This window comes from Zeus faber (genome assembly GCF_960531495.2).
Source record: "Zeus faber genome assembly, chromosome: 2".
NCBI lineage: Eukaryota > Metazoa > Chordata > Actinopteri > Zeiformes > Zeidae > Zeus > Zeus faber.
In genome coordinates, this window is record NC_137189.1 from 10,043,718 (window position 1) to 10,064,443 (window position 20,726).

General features: G+C 40.6%; 1 protein-coding gene across 1 annotated transcript in view; it reads right to left on the reverse strand.

Moving 5' to 3' along the window:
- Nucleotides 1-7,651: 7,651 nt before the first annotated feature.
- Nucleotides 7,652-20,726, reverse strand: part of syndig1l (synapse differentiation inducing 1-like) — a gene marked incomplete at both ends in the record, with an annotated part of 34,252 nt that continues 21,177 nt past the window's right edge. Inside the window, 2 exons of the mRNA XM_080024421.1 lie at nt 7,652-7,810; nt 16,625-16,762. Of these exons, the coding sequence (XP_079880547.1) occupies nt 7,652-7,810; nt 16,625-16,762 (297 nt within the window). The remainder of the gene's footprint in view (nt 7,811-16,624; nt 16,763-20,726) is intronic.

The following is a 20,726-nucleotide window of genomic DNA, read 5'->3' on the forward strand; positions in this document are numbered from 1 at the left end:
CAGCTCTTGATTTGAGAATGAAAAGAACCAAAATCTGCAAGTTACAGATGAACCTCAAGCCCCTGCAGCGTTGCGGGTGTGTGTGAATCTTCGACTCGCAAACAGAAAATAATTTCTGCGGATTCAATGAATGTGAAAAAAGGTGATTCACTGTGAGGATTTGATTGACAATTCAGGGCCAAACTGACTCTTCTGAGTCTCGTTTAAACCAAGTGAATCAAACAAAGGAAGCGTCAGAAAATTTCAAAAGAACAACATTTTTAGCGAGTGACGCAGCTCTCCAAAAAATTAAAAATAAAGCTTAACTTTTCATGGGTCAAAAGCAGAGGAGCCATTTCACCGGCCACCATCAAGCATGTGCATGTGTGTGTGTGTGCAAGCATGTGTTGTGGAGTGTCGTGTGACAATTAAAGACTGTTTCTTCTGTTTCTTCTGTTTCTTCTTCTTCTTCAACTTTTCAACTTTTCGACTTTTCACCTTCACATTCTGTCGTCCTTCCTTCTCCAAAACTTATTCATCTTTCTTTCCATTTGATAAATAAAGCTTTTTGCTTGCGCCCTGATCGCTTTAAAGGACACCAAATTATTTTAGCTCTCGCTGCCCCATTTTACTTTACTTTACCTAACTTAACCAGACAAACCAACACGTTCAGTGGTGGGATAAAACTTGGTCGATTGGATTTATATGTGAAAACCCCAAAAATCCACCGCCTTTAACAGTGTTTTTGAGAGGATATCTGTTTAAATTCTATATTCCGGCATAGGTTGGGCAGGTCGGGGGATGGAGAGCAGTAGGGATTGGACTTTGTACATATGTGAGTGAGGTTTCCTTAATAGCAGAGAGTGGATTTGAAAGGAAAGTCATGCATTATTCACTCCCGCTCCCAGACCAGAAACAGGGTTGTAGATCTACAGGGAAGCTCTTGCTGTGTGTGTGTGTGTGTGTGTGTGTGTGTGTGTGTGTGTGTGTGTGTGTGTGTGTGTGTGTGTGTGTGTGTGTGTGTGTGTGTGTGTGTGTGTGTGTGTGTGTGTGTGTGTGTGTGTGTGTGTGTGTGTGTGTGTGTGTGTCAGTGAGAATGTTAGTCACTGAGGGCCGGACACAGCATAGAGCTGTATAGCGATGATAAAATTATTGTAAATGCAATGATAAAATTTTGTGTGTGTGTGTACCTGTTTTACCTGTGTCTGGAAGTAATTGATATATAAATATATATTGTCTGCCGTGTATAATATAGTGCCGTAGCAGCTTACATCAAAATAGGTAGTAGTAATAATAATAATAATAATAATCATAATAATAATAATAATAGTGATAAAGTTATTAGAACAAAAATAGATAAAAATAAATGGTAATGTATGTATTGGCAATAACCTAAGATAGAAAAAATGTGACAATACGCAACAAACCTTAAAATGAATAATAAACACTATAAAGCTCTATATACTATCAGATGTAACAACCTTTAACAAAATTGGTGTCACAAAATAATGTGTAAATAAAATATTTCAAAATAATCAATCAAATTCTTTAAATAGATTTTGATCATGGGAGGCGAGTGTTTATTGGGCATTTTATAAAGACTCAATAGGAGTCCAAGACTCAAACTCTCTTGTGTAGAATCGAAAACTTTGGGAACAGAAATAAATAAAGCAGCTTAACAGACATTTTGGATAATCAACATTTAAAGTAAAGCGTATATATTCATATTATAGTCTCTTCATAACTAAAAACGAAAAACCCGACACAAACAAATTGAGTCACATACGCAAAATAAGTTATTAAAAATTTCAGAACACATCCCTTTACCTCCCAATGCTCCCATTTTACAAAATCAGCATACCGATAAGACCGAAAATAAGCTTTTATTATCGTTTTCTTTCACAGATTCCTGCAGCTCTCCCCCGAAGGCATCGCATTTCCCAAAACAGAACTCAAAGATATCTTTTTTTTTGACACCTCTGGGCCAACTATCCATTTTTCTTGCCCCCAATCTGGCAGCTCTGAGAAGAAGAATATGGCAAAGGATTCCATAACCTTTCCCATCAGACTCCTGTCTCTTTTACTCCATGTCTCCTTATACTTTTCACTTCCATGTTCAGTGAAAGAAAAATAAGAATCGAGAGCATTGACTGTCATGAAAACAGTCATTGTCGGATGCACAGGTATAATTAACAAGATAATTGTCACCTTAATCCGCCGGCGAAGAATGAAGGATTAAGCATGCGGCACGTAGTGTTTGTTGCATGCAACAAACCATTCATTTTAAAGTGATGATTACATTAAATGATGATGGTTACACCCACGGCTCCTGGCTGTTCCCTGGGAGGAGCCATGAACATGGATGGGAGAAATGGAGAGGCTGAAATTCTCCAGCCACCACTCTCTGCGTATGTTTATTCGGGGGGTTTTCTCAGACACAAACTGGAAAAGCTTGGTCCACAGATGCAGGCAGGACACAGTTGTAGAGATGCAAGGCTCGCAAACGATTCCTTTGTAGCAAAAATCTGTTAAATGACTCAAGAGTCACTCTACCAAGAGTCGTTCACAGCAAAAAAAAATCCTTTAAATGTCACTCTGCCAAAACATTCATTCATAGATAGAAGAAGGTATTTGACATAATTCATATTAAGTGTGACTTTACATTTATTATATGATTATTATTATTTACATTCACCAAAATAAATAATTTTGAGAATTCCATTCACAACTCAGAGCCGAACCAACTGACTCACTAACAAACCAACTCACGAAAAGTCAATTTTCTTTTGCCCAATCTCCCAAAAGAGCCAAACTTTTCATCACTAAACAGTTCCAACGTTAAAGAATTGAAATATGAGAGGAACTGGGGGAGTCAGCTGCCCAAAAACAAGACTCCACTATTAAATGACTCTGACCGCGTTGAATTATATTGTATTACTGTACCATTATTTCCCATAAACCTTTGTAAACGGACATTCTTTATTCTGCAGTTAGATATTTATTTTTATTTTTTGCTTTGTGCCATTTCTCTGAAACAGTTCCAAATTGGAGAGGTGAATGAGGCTAAATTTCCCCAGATTGCTCATCTCATTTGTTCAGGCAAAAAAAGGAGGGGGAATTTTTTTTTATTTTGATCCTTCCTGCTTATTAATTCACTTTGCCACTGCGTGCGTGCGTGCGTGCGTGCGTGCGTGCGTGCGTTTTCCTGTTTACCATGTTCCGCTGCAGAATTTGGAGAGCGCTCTCATGCATTGTTACAGCAGTGTTGTTCGGAGCTGACTAAATGTGCCGCGGTGCTGAAAACGACATCAGCGTCTGACTCACGGTGAACCCTGGAAGGAGAAAAAGCTAAAAAGCTCACTTCCCAAATCTGCTGCTCCTGCTGATGTCCTCCCCACCGACCTTATGTATGTATGTATGTTTTTAATTCGGAGCCATGCTGCCGAATTAAAAACCCCCAGCTCCCACAATGCACGGGGTCAAGCAAGGTTGGGTGGCTCCTGATATGTTATCAAATATATGTTATTTTCTAACCAAGGCCTTATTAAATTGTCGCTTCCCATCATTCATGAATGTTCACAGCAACAACCTCACTGAATGCATTGCTATCGAGAAACTTCAAACTCTGCTGCAGGTTCTCACTGTGCTCCAATACAATCCAATGGGGCAGACGTTTTATGCAAAAGCTTGTAACGCAAAAGTCTTCAAAAGGTCCAACAGTCTTCAGTCTTCACAACATAACATTGGCAAAAAAAATGCTGGCAAACAGCACATTTTATCTTTATTGGCTCTTTTGCACTTTCACAAATTAACACTTTTGTCTACATCCACGCTCACGTGAGAGACTAGAAACTGGATATTGTTCTGCTTCATACTGACACAGCATGATGTAGTCCCGCGGCACAGGACTATAGTGCCAGTGTACCGTTTCCAAAAACATGTTTTTTTTAAAGAGTTTTTAGACTCCCTTAACGCACAGTGAGAAGCTGCAGCAGAGTGGCAAGTTTCTCATGAGTAAAGTAGTTAGATTGTTGCGCTATGAACTGAAATAAATGATTAGAACCAACATTTGAATAAGGCTGTGTTGAAAAATACTTAAAAACCTTATGAGACCGTGTGAATGTAACCATTTACGTTGCAAGCCCCAAAACTCACTGGATTCAGTGTTAAATTGTTTCTTTGAAGAGTGAGAAATCACATTTTTGTCCTAACAATGACAGGGACAACGGGCCTTTTGTAAACCCAATAATGGGATTTTGTTTGTTCATTTTTTAAAAATAAATAAAGTAAAAGACATCCATTGCTTTCATGAAAGAAAGTCATCCTTCCTTGTTGCTTTATTTGTCATTACATCTTGGAACATTTCTTCATTTGCACTATGTACATCCTGGCTTCACATAGACAGGGAGATCCAAGAAAAACAAAAACATTGGTGGAATCTTGAGTCAATTCAAGTCTTCTGTAATTGCACTGAAGTCACGACACAAAAGGTAATAACACTATCGCCCCCCCCCCTGGTGTTGAGAAATGCATTCCACAAACTTTTTGGTTTTTTTTTTGTTTTGTTTTGTTTTCGTCACAAACATGTGTGCACTGCGCAACACCAGATCACCAAGAAGCCAGATTTAAAAACACGCTACATAACACAAAGCTTTTTTTTTCCTACCGTTATCAGCCATGGAGCCTTTCTTGATTTCCGAGTATGAAAAAAAAAAAAATAATAATTTTTAAAAAGCGACTTTGTCTTTTGGTTTAATTACAGTGATGGTCCACATATCCAGCAGGGGCGCCAGCTGGTCTGAGCTGGCTGCGGGGTGGGAGGTTATAAGGCCAAAAAGTATGAAGTTGCAACCAGGGAAATACACCCTCCAAGGATCAGAACGTGATGAAACGAAATCGATACAAAAACGGCTCCTGATGTGTTTTCTCTCCCGAATGCGAGCAGAACTCCATTGTTTTGGTCCCTAATGGAGACTACAGGGTAGTGCTCACTCTTCATTAGTGCGACAGAACCGTTTTCTGTGTTTATATGAAATTGTTCACGGGGTCGCGGATGTGTAGACGTGATGGCTTACGCTCGCCAGGGTTTGACGGCAGCCGGCGACGAACCATGTGGCTTATTAGCGAAATTCATTTGGTCCGCTCTATTTTTAGGGGGCTATGCTCCAGAGAGTACAACTTCTCTTAGAAGAGAAAATAAAAGCCATTACAGGGAGCTAATTGTGCCCCATAAATGTCAGATACGACTAATGCGGGAGGTGTTTTTTTGGGGGGGGTTGGTGGTGGGGTGGCGGTCTGAAGTGGATGTGATGTGTGTCATCGCCGACAACACGATGGGAAAAAGAAAGCCCTTTGTCTGGAAAATATGAATCGTTTTTGTGTCCAACCAGGTCAGGGATTGGATTGGTTTGGGAATTCAGTTTGTGGCAAAGCGGCGTTGACGTCCTTCTGCTCTGCCACTGTGAAATGCCCCATGGGAAACGTTGGGTGGGAGGAAGTGTCACGGGAAATATAACCTCAGCTTATTCACACAGGCCGATCCATTTCTAATTTCAGGTTGTTTTTCACAAACTGACCAGAGGAAAATAAATTCTCGAAAGGATCAGTCAATCAACCGCCGGCACAGCTACAGGCATGCAAAGGTTTATTGATCACCACGGAAATCAAAATCGTCAAACCACAACGCTGCATTTTTTCTTTGCATTTCTGAGGATCCGGACTGTATTTGAGTAACGCTGGAGGCTCGGTTGTTTTAAAATCGAATCAGTTATATGGTTGTTGGTGGCATGAGCCCTTTGTGCTAATTGCCACCAGGGTCCAGTTGCTCTTCTGGCTCAGAATCTGATGCTTATACAAATGAAAACAACCTTTGTCCATGCAGATTCTAGTCTATATTTAGTTCCATTCTGAAACTATGAAGCTCCTCAGTTGCCTAGGTGCTGCAAACCTTTTATTTTAAGATGTTGAGGAGAAGATGACTTCCCTCTTGTTGTCATTCAAAAAAAAAGGGCCAAGAGAAGGAACCCTTCAAACAAGGTCGGGAACAGGCGCGTTGCTAGGATGCAAAGAGATCAGGGGGGTGACGGAGAAAGTGTCCCCATTGTGCCGCACGGTGCTTGTTTTTTTCCATAAGGAGTCAAATAAAATAACCTACATCTAAAATAAAAACACACTATTTTTGGGGAACTGAAAACGGGTGCTCCATCGCTGGGGTGCCGGGGGGACATAGTACTGTCAGAGAGGGAGCGATTGGGGCACAGAGCGGGCCCCGCAGAGCTTATTTAGATCGGGGGGCTATTCATAAAAACATTTGGGGCTGAAGCCCCAAACGCCCACCCCAAATGACGCCACTTTTCAGGAATAAATCTTCGACACAAGAGTTTGCATTCTATGAACTTTGGAGTTACTCTGGAGACGCGTCGGATAAAAGCTTTCGGGCCTGTGTGGTCATCTTGGTTTCATCTGTTCTGGGAGGTCGGCCAAGAGAGGGTGACAGTCGCCGCCTCTGTGTTCGTGGAGAGCGGACGAGCCTTCGTTAGCTGTTAGCGCTTCTCGCTGTTGACAAGGTTATCATGTTGACAAGGTTATTATGTCGGGGTCCGAATTGATGGCGATGGCAGACAAGACTCAAGAAAAAAAAGAAAAAGAAGGTCTCAACCCAGACGAGCGTGATGGACGACGGAGATGGAGGAGATGGAGGCGATGGAAGAGATGGAGGTAAAAGAAAATTTTAAGACGTTGGAGACATGGGCTTGGGTAGAGCGCCCACAAAGGTGGCTTAGGTGGAGGGTCATGTTCTGTGCTGTGGTGTGGGTTGTCCAAAAAAAACATTGATGGGGGGGCTGATTCGGACAAACCTAACGAAGGCTCCAACTTTTGTCTGCTGGAGTTCAACACCCCAACAAAAAAAAACAAAGGCCCTTTCTCAACCTGCGTTCTTGTCTGTACTTGTGTTCATGTGGACTTGTGAAACGTCATCAGTCGCAATTCAATTTTTGTTCCAATTCAAAGTACGCATCAAGCCAAGTCCAGTCCAAATGCCCAGATGTGGACTTGCTCCGCCCATTTTATTGAGGATGCATCGGTGGTGACTTGTGTGGACTTGGGACAGCCAAGTATCCCAGAATGCATTTCGCAGAATGACCGTCCTGCGTCCTCCCGTCCCCGGGATTCTGTACTCCCGAGTCTGAAATACCAAGTCTGCAAGTCCGGACTTCGCGTACTTGTTATTGAGAAACGGCTAAACTGTCCCGATTTCCCCATTTCTTGTTCTTGTCTATGTTTTTGTTCTTGTTCTTCTTGTTCTTGTTCTTGTTCTTCTTCTTCTCCTCCTCCTCCTCCTCCTCCTCCCCCTCCCCCCTTCTTTTTATCTGGTCCCTTCCTCATACCTTACCTTCTTGACCTCTCCCCAGTCGCTGTGGCTAAACTTAGATGACAGAGGACCCTGCGGGGATAGAAAGTTTTGGAAAGAGGAAGAACATGAGGAGGAGAAGGAGGAGGAGGAGGAGGAGGAGGAGGAGGAGAAGGAGGAAAGGGGGAAACTGTACATCCCAAGAAACTTTTCCTCGGCAGGAGCAGTGCTGTCCCCAGGGCATCAATGGAGGGGATGGATGCAGGGAGGGGTGGAGGGACGACAAGGGGGCGGGGGTTGATTCTCCAGGCTGCGGGGAGGCTATATGTGTCCTGGTTTGGAGAGATAGGCGATGAGGGCCACAACCACCCCCACGTACACGCCGGTGCCAATGGTGATGGAGAGGGCGGCGAGAAACAAGGCCCTCCGGGACGCTATGTTGGCCAACGGGAAGTCGCCCTTGTTCACCGCCTTGCTGGTCTGGAGAAAAAAAAATATATAGAGAGAGAGAGAGAGAGAGAGAGAGAGAGAGAGAGGGAGAAAGAAAGAGAGAGACAGAAAAGGTATGGAATGAGAGTAAGTAAGTAGAATGCCCCCATTTTCTTGAAACAGTGCTAATTGTAGGAATTATTTATCGGGCGACGTGACAAGGGGCTGGAAATGAGAAAAATGGCTCTTTGCTTTTTTTTTTTTATCTTACTTTACTTTACTCAGAACTAATAAAATAAATGGGAGCTACTGTGAAATTGTGAAGGATGAGACTTTGGAATCATTATCCGAGATGAGTGCCGAAGGATAAACGGATTAGAAAGTTTCACTGGTTTTCAGTTTCTAAATAATAAATGAAGGAGAAAAATAACATCTAAATAAATGTACATTATAGTCCTTTACACCCTTTGATCAGGATGGAGAACTTTTGAGACATTTTTCAACAATGATTTAGCCAATAAATGGATTAAATGGAATATCTTTTACAAAAAGCATTAGGGATAAACAAAATCATAACTTCTTTGTTATTTATTATTCTTCACATTTTTTCACCCAGCATGACGTACACAAATGTAGATTTAAGATTCTTCATTTGTCAAATGTACTCATACATATGGAAGAAGAGTTCTGACATTAAAGTCATAATTCTGACTTTATTCTCATAATTCTTACTTCATTCACAAGTTAGAAGTTAGAATTCTGACTTTAAAGTCTGAACTCAAATCCATTTTTCACTTGTGGCCCTAATCCTCCTCCGGACATTCAAATACACTGCAGTAAAATTCTGAAGGGCAAATTCCGAAGGCTGTGTAAAACGAAATAGAGAATAATAATAAAAACAATAACAATAATAATAATAATAATAATAATAATAATAATAATAATAATAATAACAACAACAACAACAATAATAATAATAATAATAATAATAATAATAATAATAATAATAATAATAATAATAAAATGCTTATTTATGTCAAATCAAAATCTTTAATTAATTAATAAAATGTAAAAAATAAAATACAATAATACCGTATTTCCTCAAATAGTGACCGGGGCTACCTCAACTGCAGAGGGTACCGGAGCTTTATTGGAAGCAGGTTATATTAGAGGCAGGTTTTTATATCTTATTCCCTCTGTATAATGAGCATATTTCATCAAATTTTAGTATGAAAACACATGTATGGTGAAAAAAGACAGCTAGTAGCTACCCTAAAAATCAAACTTGTGGTGTTAGCCGACAGGGGAATTACAGTTTTTCAATTCGTCTTGAACGCACCACTTCCTGTTTGCAGCTTGGCATTTGCCCCAAGAAGTGATCTGCCACACAGCAGTAGGAAATGGAGTGCATTAAATACATCTACAATGACTACACAATGGCCCTTTCTCAATCTGCGTTCTTGTCTGTACTTGTGTTCTTGTGGACTTGTGAAACGTCATCAGTCGCAGCCCAAGTACTGTTCCAATTCAAAGTACACATCAAGCCAAGTCCAGTCCAAATGCCCGGATGTGGACTTTCTCCGCCCATTTTATCGAGGATGCATCGGTGGTGACTTGTGTGGACTTGGGACAGCCAAGTATCCCAGAATGCATTTCGCAGAATGACCGTCCCTGCGTCCTCCCGTCCCCGGGAGTCTGTACTCCCGAGTCCAACTTGCCAAGTCTGAACTACCAAGTCCGCAAGTCCGGACTTCGCGTACTTGGTATTCAGAAACGGCTAATGTTTTTATTTGCTCTGTTTGGGAGCCGAGCTCTGCACTGGAACAGCACCGCAGCGGCGATCACTTTTTCCCCTGGTCTGTATTTGAGGCAGGCTTGTTAGTGTAGACCACACCGACGACATTTATTAGAGGCCAGGTTTTTATTTGACTACTTGTTTACTTGTTTGAGGAAATGCGGTATACTGTGTATATATATATATATATATATATATATATATATATATATATAGACAAGAAATAAAAAACGGCAAAAATATAACCCCCAAATAAAGTCACTACACATAGCTGAATTCCTTTTGTGACACAACATCAAAAAAAACAATTTCTTTATTTAAAACCGCTTCCATCTGGTTTGTCTCACGACCTCTCAAAGCATGTATTTTATTTTATTCAAATATTCCGGACACCTTGCCTTAATTTCTACAGTTCTACAGAGAGCGATAGAGCCTAATTATATGAAACGAATAATGAATAACCATTAGAGGCCCGTGCGTAGGTTTCAATGTCAATTAGGTAACAAAAAAGAAAACGGGGTAAATTATCCTCCAATGCCCCCTTTTGAAAAAGACGCACAATTAACTTTTCGGGGGCTCTAAGCAAGGGCTTTGAAAAGAGAAAAATCTACACAAGGAGTTTTAATTTTAATGTGTGGATGGCTCAATTAATGCTGGAATGGAGTGGAAGGGATTGTTCTGTAATTTGTAAAGCAGGTTTTTATTAAACGCAGCGATTAGCCAGACGTGTAGTTCTGCTTCAGCATAATAACAATTACATTAAATTAAAGCATTTTCACTGACCCTCGGATTGTTTGAGCAAAGAGATGGAGAGAGTGAAAAATTTGCATATGTGTTTGTGTGTGTGTGTTTGTGTGTGTTTGTGTGAGAATTTTTTCCCCTTAATCCCCTTTAGAATAATATAGTTGGATGTCTTCATCAGCTCAACCTTGACAGAGTGATTGAAATGTGCCAGTTGATGGCATCGCACACTTAGTCCACTCTGAGCGCTCCCAAAAAAACAAGTGAAATAAGCGAGCGCAGAGAGACTCTCTCTCTCTCTCTCTCTCTCTCTTTCTCTCTCTCTCTCTCTCTCTCTCTCTCTTTCTCTCTCTCTCTCTTTCTCTCTCTCTCTCTCTCTCTCTCTCTCCCTCCCTCTTTCTCTCTCTAGAAAGGGTAATAATAATAATAATAATAGCTCAATAACAACAATAATCTATGTAGACTTGATGAAAAAGTGATATAACTTCCCCAGTTCTCTCTCTCTCTCTCTCTCTCTCTCTCTCTCTGTGAACTAGAGAAAATGTTAAAATAAAGATGCTTTAAAAATCAAAAAAAAATCTCTCTCTCTCTCTCTCTCTCTCTCTCTGTCTCTCTCTCTCTATCTCTCTATCTCACTCTCTACCTCTCTCCCCCTTTCCCTCGCTGTGTTACAAATATAACAAAAATACACCAATAATAACAATAATCATAATGGGTGAAAAAGTGGTGTTATTACACCATCCCTAATTCCCCCTCTCTCGCTCTCTCTCCCTCCCCTATAGTCACAAGTATAATAATAATAATAACTCAATAATAACAATAATGCCTTCGTAATGGATGAAAAAGTAACATCATAAATTCCCAAATTCTTGCTCTCTCGCTCTCTCACTCGCTCTCTCTCTCTCTCTCTCTCGCCCTCTCTCTCTCGCTCTCTCTCTCTCTCCTTCTATATACAAATATATAAAGCACATTTACAAGTATAATAACAATAACTCAATTATAATAACTCACAATAATACATTTGTAATGAATGAAAAAGTTCTATTATAACTTCCCCTCTCCCCTCTCTCTCTCTCTCTCTCTCTCTCTCTCTCTACCTCTCGCTCTCTCTCTCTCGCACACACAAATTGTCTCGCACACCCCATCATACACGATCGTCCGTTCATCTTGTTCCATTAGGATGATTTGTGTCCCGCTCAGAGAACTTCAGGGGGGTGTTTGCTATTTGCATAACAGTGAAAGGGAAACGCCGCAGCCTCTAAACTCCACGCTCTGCACAGACGTCTCAAGAAGCAAATAAACATTTATTGGCGTCTCCAAACAAAGCATTCACCCTATTAGCCGCAATATAATTGAAACTTAATTCCCTTTTCCCAATTTAACGCTCAAAGCTTTTCTCCCCAGATATCTCCCCGGATTGTTCAAGTCATTATCGACTTTGTGGAGTTGGCTCCGGATCCTGAATCCTAAAGCGGCAGCTACAGCTAGTTTTCCACAGACCGTGTTGGGGCTGGTGCTGATACAGTGGATTTGTGTGTGTAAGTAGAAGCGGGAAATAGATTTATACGAAGGGGACCAAAACGGAACAAATCTTCCAAGTGTCTTGACTGGATAGGATGCCAAAGAAGGGAGTTGCTAACCTTATATATGTTGCCAGGACCCTGTGTGCCCTCAATGTCATTTATTTTAAACTGAACACATACCTACATTCTCAATCATTTGTTGATCACTCTGGTATATGAACAAAAATGGATCATTTGATGGTACTAGTTCAGTAAATAATAGCTGAAATGGGGATGATGGACACGTTGTCCATGTAACAGGATTGAGGGAACATAGGACCTTGGGAATATAGGTCCGTAAGAACCTAGGACCTTGGGAACATAGGACCTTAAGAACATAGGATTGAGGAAACATAGAACCTTGGTAATATAGGGTTGAGTACATAGGCTTAACCTAATTTAATGAAATTGGTGCTAATAATTGAACAGTGACGGAAATGTACACAAATTTAAAAAGTCACATCGTACTAGTAATAATTCTTAAAACTGTATTCCTTGAAAGTGGGCCAAAACAAAAATCCCTTGAAGCCCCCCTGTTCCACCTGTTTGTACAAGTGTTTATGCTGTGTCTGTATCGGGACTCGGGCTCACACAATGACACCAGCACTGACCTTTCTCCCGGGATTACCAGAGGCTCTCAGACCTTCCAGTGGGCGGAAAACACTATCGACCAGCTGTCTGCTGACTCTATTACAGCCGCTAACTTGTTTGTAACTGTCCCCCGTAGTGGGAGAGCCATCATCCCTACACCTTTCCTCATGGTTCACTCTGCTGCTGTCACCACGGCAACCCTGAGTCAATCCAGCGATGCCGCAGATTCATACAGATTCCTGCTTCCAGTCTTTTGAGCCGAAGATGCAGACTGCTGAAGTGCTCCTCATAAGAGGATCCAGTTTGCATTGTCAATCACGACTCCGGATCAGTCCATGTTTGATATGAATCCAAATGAAGTAATTATGCAGCATATATTTAGTCATTTTGTCGCTTATTTTATAATTGAATGGAATAAACAAAGTGGGTTATTGAATGTGAAATCCATCTCAAGGAGGCCCGTCATGTCTTCCTCTGACAGCTCTGGACCACTCTGTGTACAGGACTGGAGATTGGCAGAGAAGCCATCCATCCGTAAGTGCAGCCATCACTTCCCCATAATTACGCAGGAAGAATGAAATTAGCTGCTGACAAGATAATAGAGTGACTGCCTTCATCTGCCTTGATCTCCTCCCGTCCGCAGAAGTTAAATGCTTTAAGCCTCCAAAAAGAATTTAGTGAAAGAGACTTTTGATGTAGAGGCCAATGCAGAATTCCACATTCATTTGAAGACTAAATAGTAACCTCTCCTGCGTAATGGTATTTAGAGCTACATATAATAATTTGAGGGGTGAATTCACAAAAGGATTGCGTGGCTTTTGTGGCCGCTAAACCATTGCAAATAACAGAAAAAGCAAGCGTCTAATGCACAAAGCCCCCGCAAACAGTGAAATGCACAGCTAACTGCACTGCAACGTAAATAGCGTCTCGGTGTGCCAGTGCTATTTGCGCATAATTAAATCAAGTGTTGCAAGTGTTTGGTGCGAAAGTGTTCCCATACAATGCAAATGAGCCTCGTTGCAAACAGCGTCCAGTTGCCAACACCGGCGCAATTAGCCACACGCATTTAGAGTGACGCTAGTACCGTCTGTAGAGACCTGGTGGTAATTGCACGGACAAAAATAAAGGAAGCGGTGCCGATCCGCTCCTTGTATGATAACAGCATATACCTGTCAAGTTAAACACTGGGATTTGAAAAAAATGGAAATGGAATAATGGGCATTTTGCGGTCAGACGCAGGGGCTGACCAACAGACCTCCCAACGGGGTCTCCCAATGGATCTCCCCGTTACGCGTCTGATTGTGTCTGATCGCAAAATCCCTATTGTGCATTACGTGTCTCCCAACGGGGTCTCCCACCGAGGCCTCCCACTTACGTGTCCCGGGTCTCCCCGTTACGTGTCTGATCGCATCACCCAAGTATGGGCCAGTAGTATTTAAAAACTGTTGCTTAACTTCTGCTGCTTGACTTCAGGGGGTAAGGATCATTATGGAATTAACATCAGACAAAGAAGAGCAATCAATCAATACTGGCCCACAGACTGTAGGGTAAGACTACTACATAATTAGCCACTGTTTATGTGAAGATCATCTCTTTAGCGGGTGGAACATGTGGTTGGACTGTGTGTCATGATATAGGCTATTGCAGGACACTACTACTAATGATGATGTGCATCAGAGGATGTGTGTATACCCTGCACGTCACAACTGGCTGTGCAACCGATGTGAGTTCTCATGCACTAGTGGAAACTAAATATTGTGTTGCATGGTTCAAATTGCAAGGGTGCACTAATTCATCAAATCCATCAGTTCTGTGTTCATCAGAACATGAATGTGAGAACTATTCGGTCAAGGGTTTCAAAGGTTTGTCTTTTCTGAGATTCAGTTCTTGACAAGTCACTCAGTAAAGAGTAAAGAGTCGTTTGTTTTTCCGACTCTTGGTTCGTTCGATTGAGTTGGTGTAATGCAGAGTGAGCGTGAATTTAGTCCTAAGGGATTCTTTTCAGTTTGTGAGTAGAAGATTCACTTGCGCGCCCACTCTTTTATCGGAGTGACCCCCAATTCCCAAGTCATTTGAAAGATTTGTTCACTAGGAAAGAATCGCTCATGAGTTTTGCATCACTTACTATGAGTCGGCCATAATAATAAGCACAGTTCTCGGTAGCCCCTGAGATAAAGAAATAAGACATGAACGGTACATGGGGTAGGTTCATGGAATGTGAAAGAGTTTGGATTCAGTACATATCCATTATTTATTACTGGGTAAAAACATATTGATCGCAGATTCACTACTTTGCACTGCCGACTAGTGTGTGTTGAGTGAATTCAGCAAACACAGCCAGCAGGATATTCTCGATTGTAACTTCCCTCCATTCTGCTACGGTTTACCTGGAAATATTATGATTTTGTGGAGATTTTCCAGGCACAAACGGTACACAGAGGCAAAAAGAGAGAAGTCAAGTCTTACAATATACAGTCCATTAGACATGCAGAATAACAATCAAAGGTCAGTTTGGCAAGGCAATATACATATATAGTTTTACATATATACTATGCCGTCAAATTGTCGACCAAAAGTTAGTTGATGAGAAGAGCCTTAGTCGACCAAGTTTTTCATTGGTCGATGAGTCGCAGGAAAATAAAAAACTCTTTGACAAGCTGCGCCTTGTCAAAATGAACCTGATGCGTCGAGGTTCCCAGACGACCGTCGGCTTTACAGCGGGGAGCGGGGATTTACAGGTGGGGATCCACGCCACCGGGAAATACACCCGACGGGGGGACGCTGACACCCGGAAAACGATCTTCTGTACGCAAATGATCAGTGCAAATTATGTCAATATGTAATTTAAATGTGTACATTAATAAAATAATAATAGGGCCTAATAAGTCTACCCGATGTATTGTTTAACCGGTGTAATTAACAGGCGGATTGTTTCATGCGTGCGCAACCCGCAGAGTTTGTAAATTCAATTTATATTTTAAAGGCTGGTTATTAGGTTTTGTATTGATCTGTAATGTAGCACAGTGTTAAAAATGTTCATTCAACATTCTTCCTCAGCCTTGGAACTCATAAACCATTTTCTGATGCCCAAGAAACATATATTTATATGATTAAATTAATATTGTAAATGAGCGACGCTTAGTCGACTAATGGCTTGAACCAACGACTAATAGTTGACTAGGAAAATCTTTAATTGGGGGCAGCCCTAGTTTTTATTAAAACATTTTTACATGTTATTTTATATTTTATAGTTGTATTATATATATTTTTAAAATACATTCTATTAGATTTTATTTTACTTCATATTTTGATAATTATGACTTTTTATTTTCTTTCTTTTTTCCACTGGCACTACCTTAGTAGCAATCTTTCACTCAGCTGAAAGACTGATTGAAACATTTGAAAATGATTGGCCTCCTGAAGACACTTCAATTTTTTGCTTTTCAATATCACAATATCACAGCAAGAAGTAATGGGTCTGAGTGATAGAGAATTTTCATATACACTATGCAGTAGAAATGAAAACAGATCCTTTGTGTTAAGAATAAACAGGACTGAAAACCAATTTTTCATTCACATTTTTACCGTCTATTTGTATTTTATTTTGGAATGAAACAACAGAGCTACTGCAATATGAAATATGAAAATATGAAATATGTATCGAATATGAAAACTCTTTAAATTCAGTGAGCTTGTTTGACCTCCCAGTGTAAAAAAAATGGCGCGCCCCGAAATGAAATACCTGAGTTTTGAGCAAGCCCGCCTCTCATCTGGGGAGGTTCTCCCACACCTCCCTCTCAGCCCTGAACACATGATGAAAGCCTCCGGGGTGACTTTAAAGCCCTTTTCCTTAAGGCTCTTTCTGGCTGTTTACAGAGCCTGCAGCTGCCATTACTGCCTGGCCTTGGGTTATTGATGCCCCACTGCTAAATAAGTGCCCTTGAGTGGGTAGAGAGGTTGTGATTATTTTTTTATGCCTGATAACCCCTGGCATGTCATTAGCATACAGCACTATATATGTACTGTATATAACCCCCATAGAGTGTGTGTGTGTGTGTGTGTGTGTGTGTGTGTGTGTGTGTGTGTGTGTGTGTGTGTGTGTGTGTGTGTGTGTGTGTGTGTGTGTGTGTGTGTGTGTGTGTGTGTGTGTGTGGGTGTGTGGGTGTGTCTCCTCACCCCCTGTGAGAAGTAGAAAGCAGCGATGCCCAGTGGCCAGAAGCAACAAAGCATGGAGAAGATGGCCAGGCCCAGGTGGTCCCGCGGAGGTACCACAATGAAGTTATCCTCGCTCTCACTGTCGCTGGAGCAGTCCGTCTGTGGAGAGGAAGACAGAGGGTCAAAACCCCAAAAGACACTGGACTGGACTTGATTTGATTGGACTGGATCCGATTGGACTGGACTGAACTAAACCGGATTTTATTGGTTTTGATTGGACTGGACTGTAACAGACAACACTGGACTGGATTGGATTGGATTGGATTGGATTGGATTGGATTGGATTGGATTGGATCAAACTGGATTGGATTGGACTGAACTGGACTGGACTGTACCAGACTAGACTGGACTGGATTAGATTGGACTGGATCGAAATCCGAATATGTTTATTGGATTTCATGAACAGGGATAAATAAAAAAATATATCGATATATAAATATATTTATATTTTAAATAAATACGTATAAATAAGATAGCATAGAAGTAGACTAGAAAATGGCTATGGAAGGTGCATTAGGATGTTAGTATTGACTGCATATAAATATAAATATAAATACCCATATGGTTGTATGATGAATACAATAACAATAATAATAATGATGATGATGATGATGATGATGATGATGATGATGATAACAATAATTTAAATAATAATAATAATAATAATAATAATAATAATAATAATAATAATAAAGTATGAACATTTGGGTTGTTGTTCAGTGTCCAGACTCAACTAAAACCAAAAAATAATTTATTACGAAGAAAGAGAAAAATATGTTTTAGCTTTGAACCCCTGCTGTCATGTTTTCCTAAATATTTTGACTGGATTTTTTATTTTTTAACACAATCATGAATTGAAATATAAATTAAATATTACAGCATCCACCATGCAGCGAGACATGTAGATAATGGAGAGAGAGACCGAGGGAGCTGTGACACCGATAACGATGGGGCTGGAGGCTCGATGATCACGAAGAACAAGAAGGACGACAACAAGGACGTTTAACTGTGACAATGCCTGATTGTTAAAAGATCACAGGCATGTTTCATGCTCTGACGTGGAATCAGGGAGAGAGAGAATTTAAGAGACAAGTAAACAGACATTTCTGCATATGAGTAAAATATGAAGGAATACCTTAGAGAAAAGGTCTTAAACTGCAGATCTGTATGAATATTTATTTACTTTTTATTTAGCTGGCAGTTTATATGAAACAGCAATTTCCAATATATTTGAATCATGAATGCACTCCTCTATATGCCATTTCCATTGTTGGTGGCGGGGTCCGCCTAGGGTGACCTAATGTCAACAAACCAAATCTGGGACAATGAGTTTGTTTGTGTGGGACAATAATGTAAGGACACCTTACCAGTGCAACTAATCCATAGATTGGCAAATATCGTGTTGGGCCACATTTTTGACACCAATCACAAAGAAACCAGTAAAAAATAAAATTTCAAAGACCTTTCCCTTGAAATTTTTTAATTTCCAAGTTCAATAATGCTCAAAATATATAATAACTACTAACTACGAAAACTACTAAACACGAGGACATAAACTACATTTTGCAAAATAAACTACAAAATAAAAGTTCAAATACCTTTATTTTGAAATCAGGCCAAAGACTAGATCCTGTAATTATACAGACCAAATTTGAGTGCTCCCATGACAAAAAAGCTATTGAACTTTGTAACTTTAAAAATGTAAATAAAAAACAGCTTTTATCTTGAAATTGAGACATGTATCTTGTAGACGGCCCCTAATACGCCATTGAAACAGCAACCGACTGTAAGCGCTGCCGCTGTCAGTGAAACATCACCTCATTCCTTGGGAATTCCGGACGAATGTCCGTTATAACGTGATGTTTATCACATGAAAACTGTCTGAATAAAAATTTTCCTGAATGAATGCAATACACTTCAGTAGTTTTCAGTCTTTCAGGATCTGGAGGGCCTCTCGTGTGGGTGGGCAGCTCTGGTTTTTATCCAATGGGGTCATGGTGGTATGTCAGTAGCAGTGTGTGTGTGTGTGTGTGTGTGTGTGTGTGTGTGTGTGTGTGTGTGTGTGTGTGTGTGTGTGTGTGTGTGTGTGTGTGTGTGTGTGTGTGAGAATGTGAGGCACTGAGGGCTGGGCAAGAAGTCACAGCATAGCGCTGTAAATTATTGTAAATGCGATGATACAATTTTAACTATTGCCTCGTCACCGGCCCAACAAGCAGGGGCCCACCGGGAATCTTCCCTCTTCTCCTCATTAGCCTCTCCGGGCCTGGTGGTTAGTATTTTTGGATAAAAATTGACAAAAAAAAAGAAAAGCACATGTTGGAAAAAAAAAACTTTTCAGTTTCGAAGCGAATTCTGGGACTTGGCAATGTAATTCAGACAATCCTATGAAATATGTACGTAATAACTGACATAGCACTGTTTTCAATTATACAGGAAGAGAAGACACAAACATATTTTTTAGTACGGTGAATCTTTAACAGGCTGTCTAAGAGTTCATCAATAATAAAACCCTGAGATGCATGTAACAAATAAAACATGCTACAGATATGCAATAGAACAATCCATTAAGTCCTTCAATGCAGAATCCTTTTCATTTACACTGGTGTGACAGTTTCTATACAGTGTGTGGCCTTTTTGAGAGAATCCTGCATAAAATATCATCATCTAAACCAGAGTTTATCAACTCTCCAGTTGTGCAGAGTTGTGCGATTCGGTTCTGGACGAGTCACTCAGTGAAAAGAGACGTTCAGTTTTCCAGCCCTTTGTTTTTTTGATTCAGTCGCTGAAACGAGTGAGGGATGACTGTCTGAACCATGAACGAGGGTCACAAGAGTTGGTTCGGCTCCGAGTTGTGAATGGAATTCTCTCGAGAATTCCTAAGAGAAATCTCCAAAGTATTTATTTTGGTGGTGGAAGTGGAAGTCGGTCACATTCCAAAGAAATTATGCCTTGGCCGTTTTTGCATCACTTAGGGCTGTAAAAATAGGCCCAGTTTGACATTTTGTGGGGTTTTCAGTGGTAAGCAGGATAGTGGTGCAGTGCCGTGGGAATAATAAGACAAAGCAAGAAAGAAAGTAAGATATTGTGCCATGGCAGATACAAGATTGAGGATCAAAACAATAACACAAAAAACAAGACCAAACTCTGCCCTTTCCTCTCTGAAGATTCAGAAATCCTCTACGCGGAATCACTCAGAGCATATGGACTAGAACTATTCCATGGAGTCATTAAAAGTTCAGGCATGTATTGAGTGAGTTTTTCTTTTCTTTTTTTTGACACCAGCAGTGTTTTTCCTATGACGTCGCCACCTGCCTGAAGACCAGAAGAACACGCACAAACAAACACATTCACATTCGCTATTTCTGTCGTGTTTTGACAACAAAACAATGAGCACCGACTAATCTGGGCTATGAATAGCAGAGAGCGACGTTGTGTTCCGATGTCATGAAAACACGGCTCAGATTTAGGGCAACACACTCCCTGAAAACCCCCAATAATGCTGCGATCAAGCCCGGTGAAGGATTAGGCTCGGAGAAGAACACAGGTGTAGTGTAAGGTGGAACAGCAACAATAAAATAAGGAAAATCAAGGACATATTGGCTGCGCGTCAAAAGCCACGGGAGGAGAGAGAGAGAGAGAGAGAGAGAGAGAGAAAGAGGGGGATGAAAAAACGATACAAAGTGGAACGTAAACTAAGCTACCTAAGCTGCCGTGTCAAATATGAACCTATTTAAAATAAAATTCATTCATTTCAGCAGGTAATTCTTAGCCATAGAAAGAAGCGACGCCTTCCCCATCATCTGTATTACGTGTTCAATTTCAAACGCTTCCAACCGACGCATCACAGTGTTATTATCATTTTCATTTTCAAGGAATTTAAAAACCTACTTAGAGCCGTTAAGTACGCATTCACATTTTGCACCTGAGAAAATTGGCTTCTGCGGCACAAAAGATAACATATGTATTAATTCAGATGATATGTATATATATATATATATATATATATATAGTATTATATAATTAAATAGTTTATTAATAGTTATTATTTTTCAGGCTGTTAAGC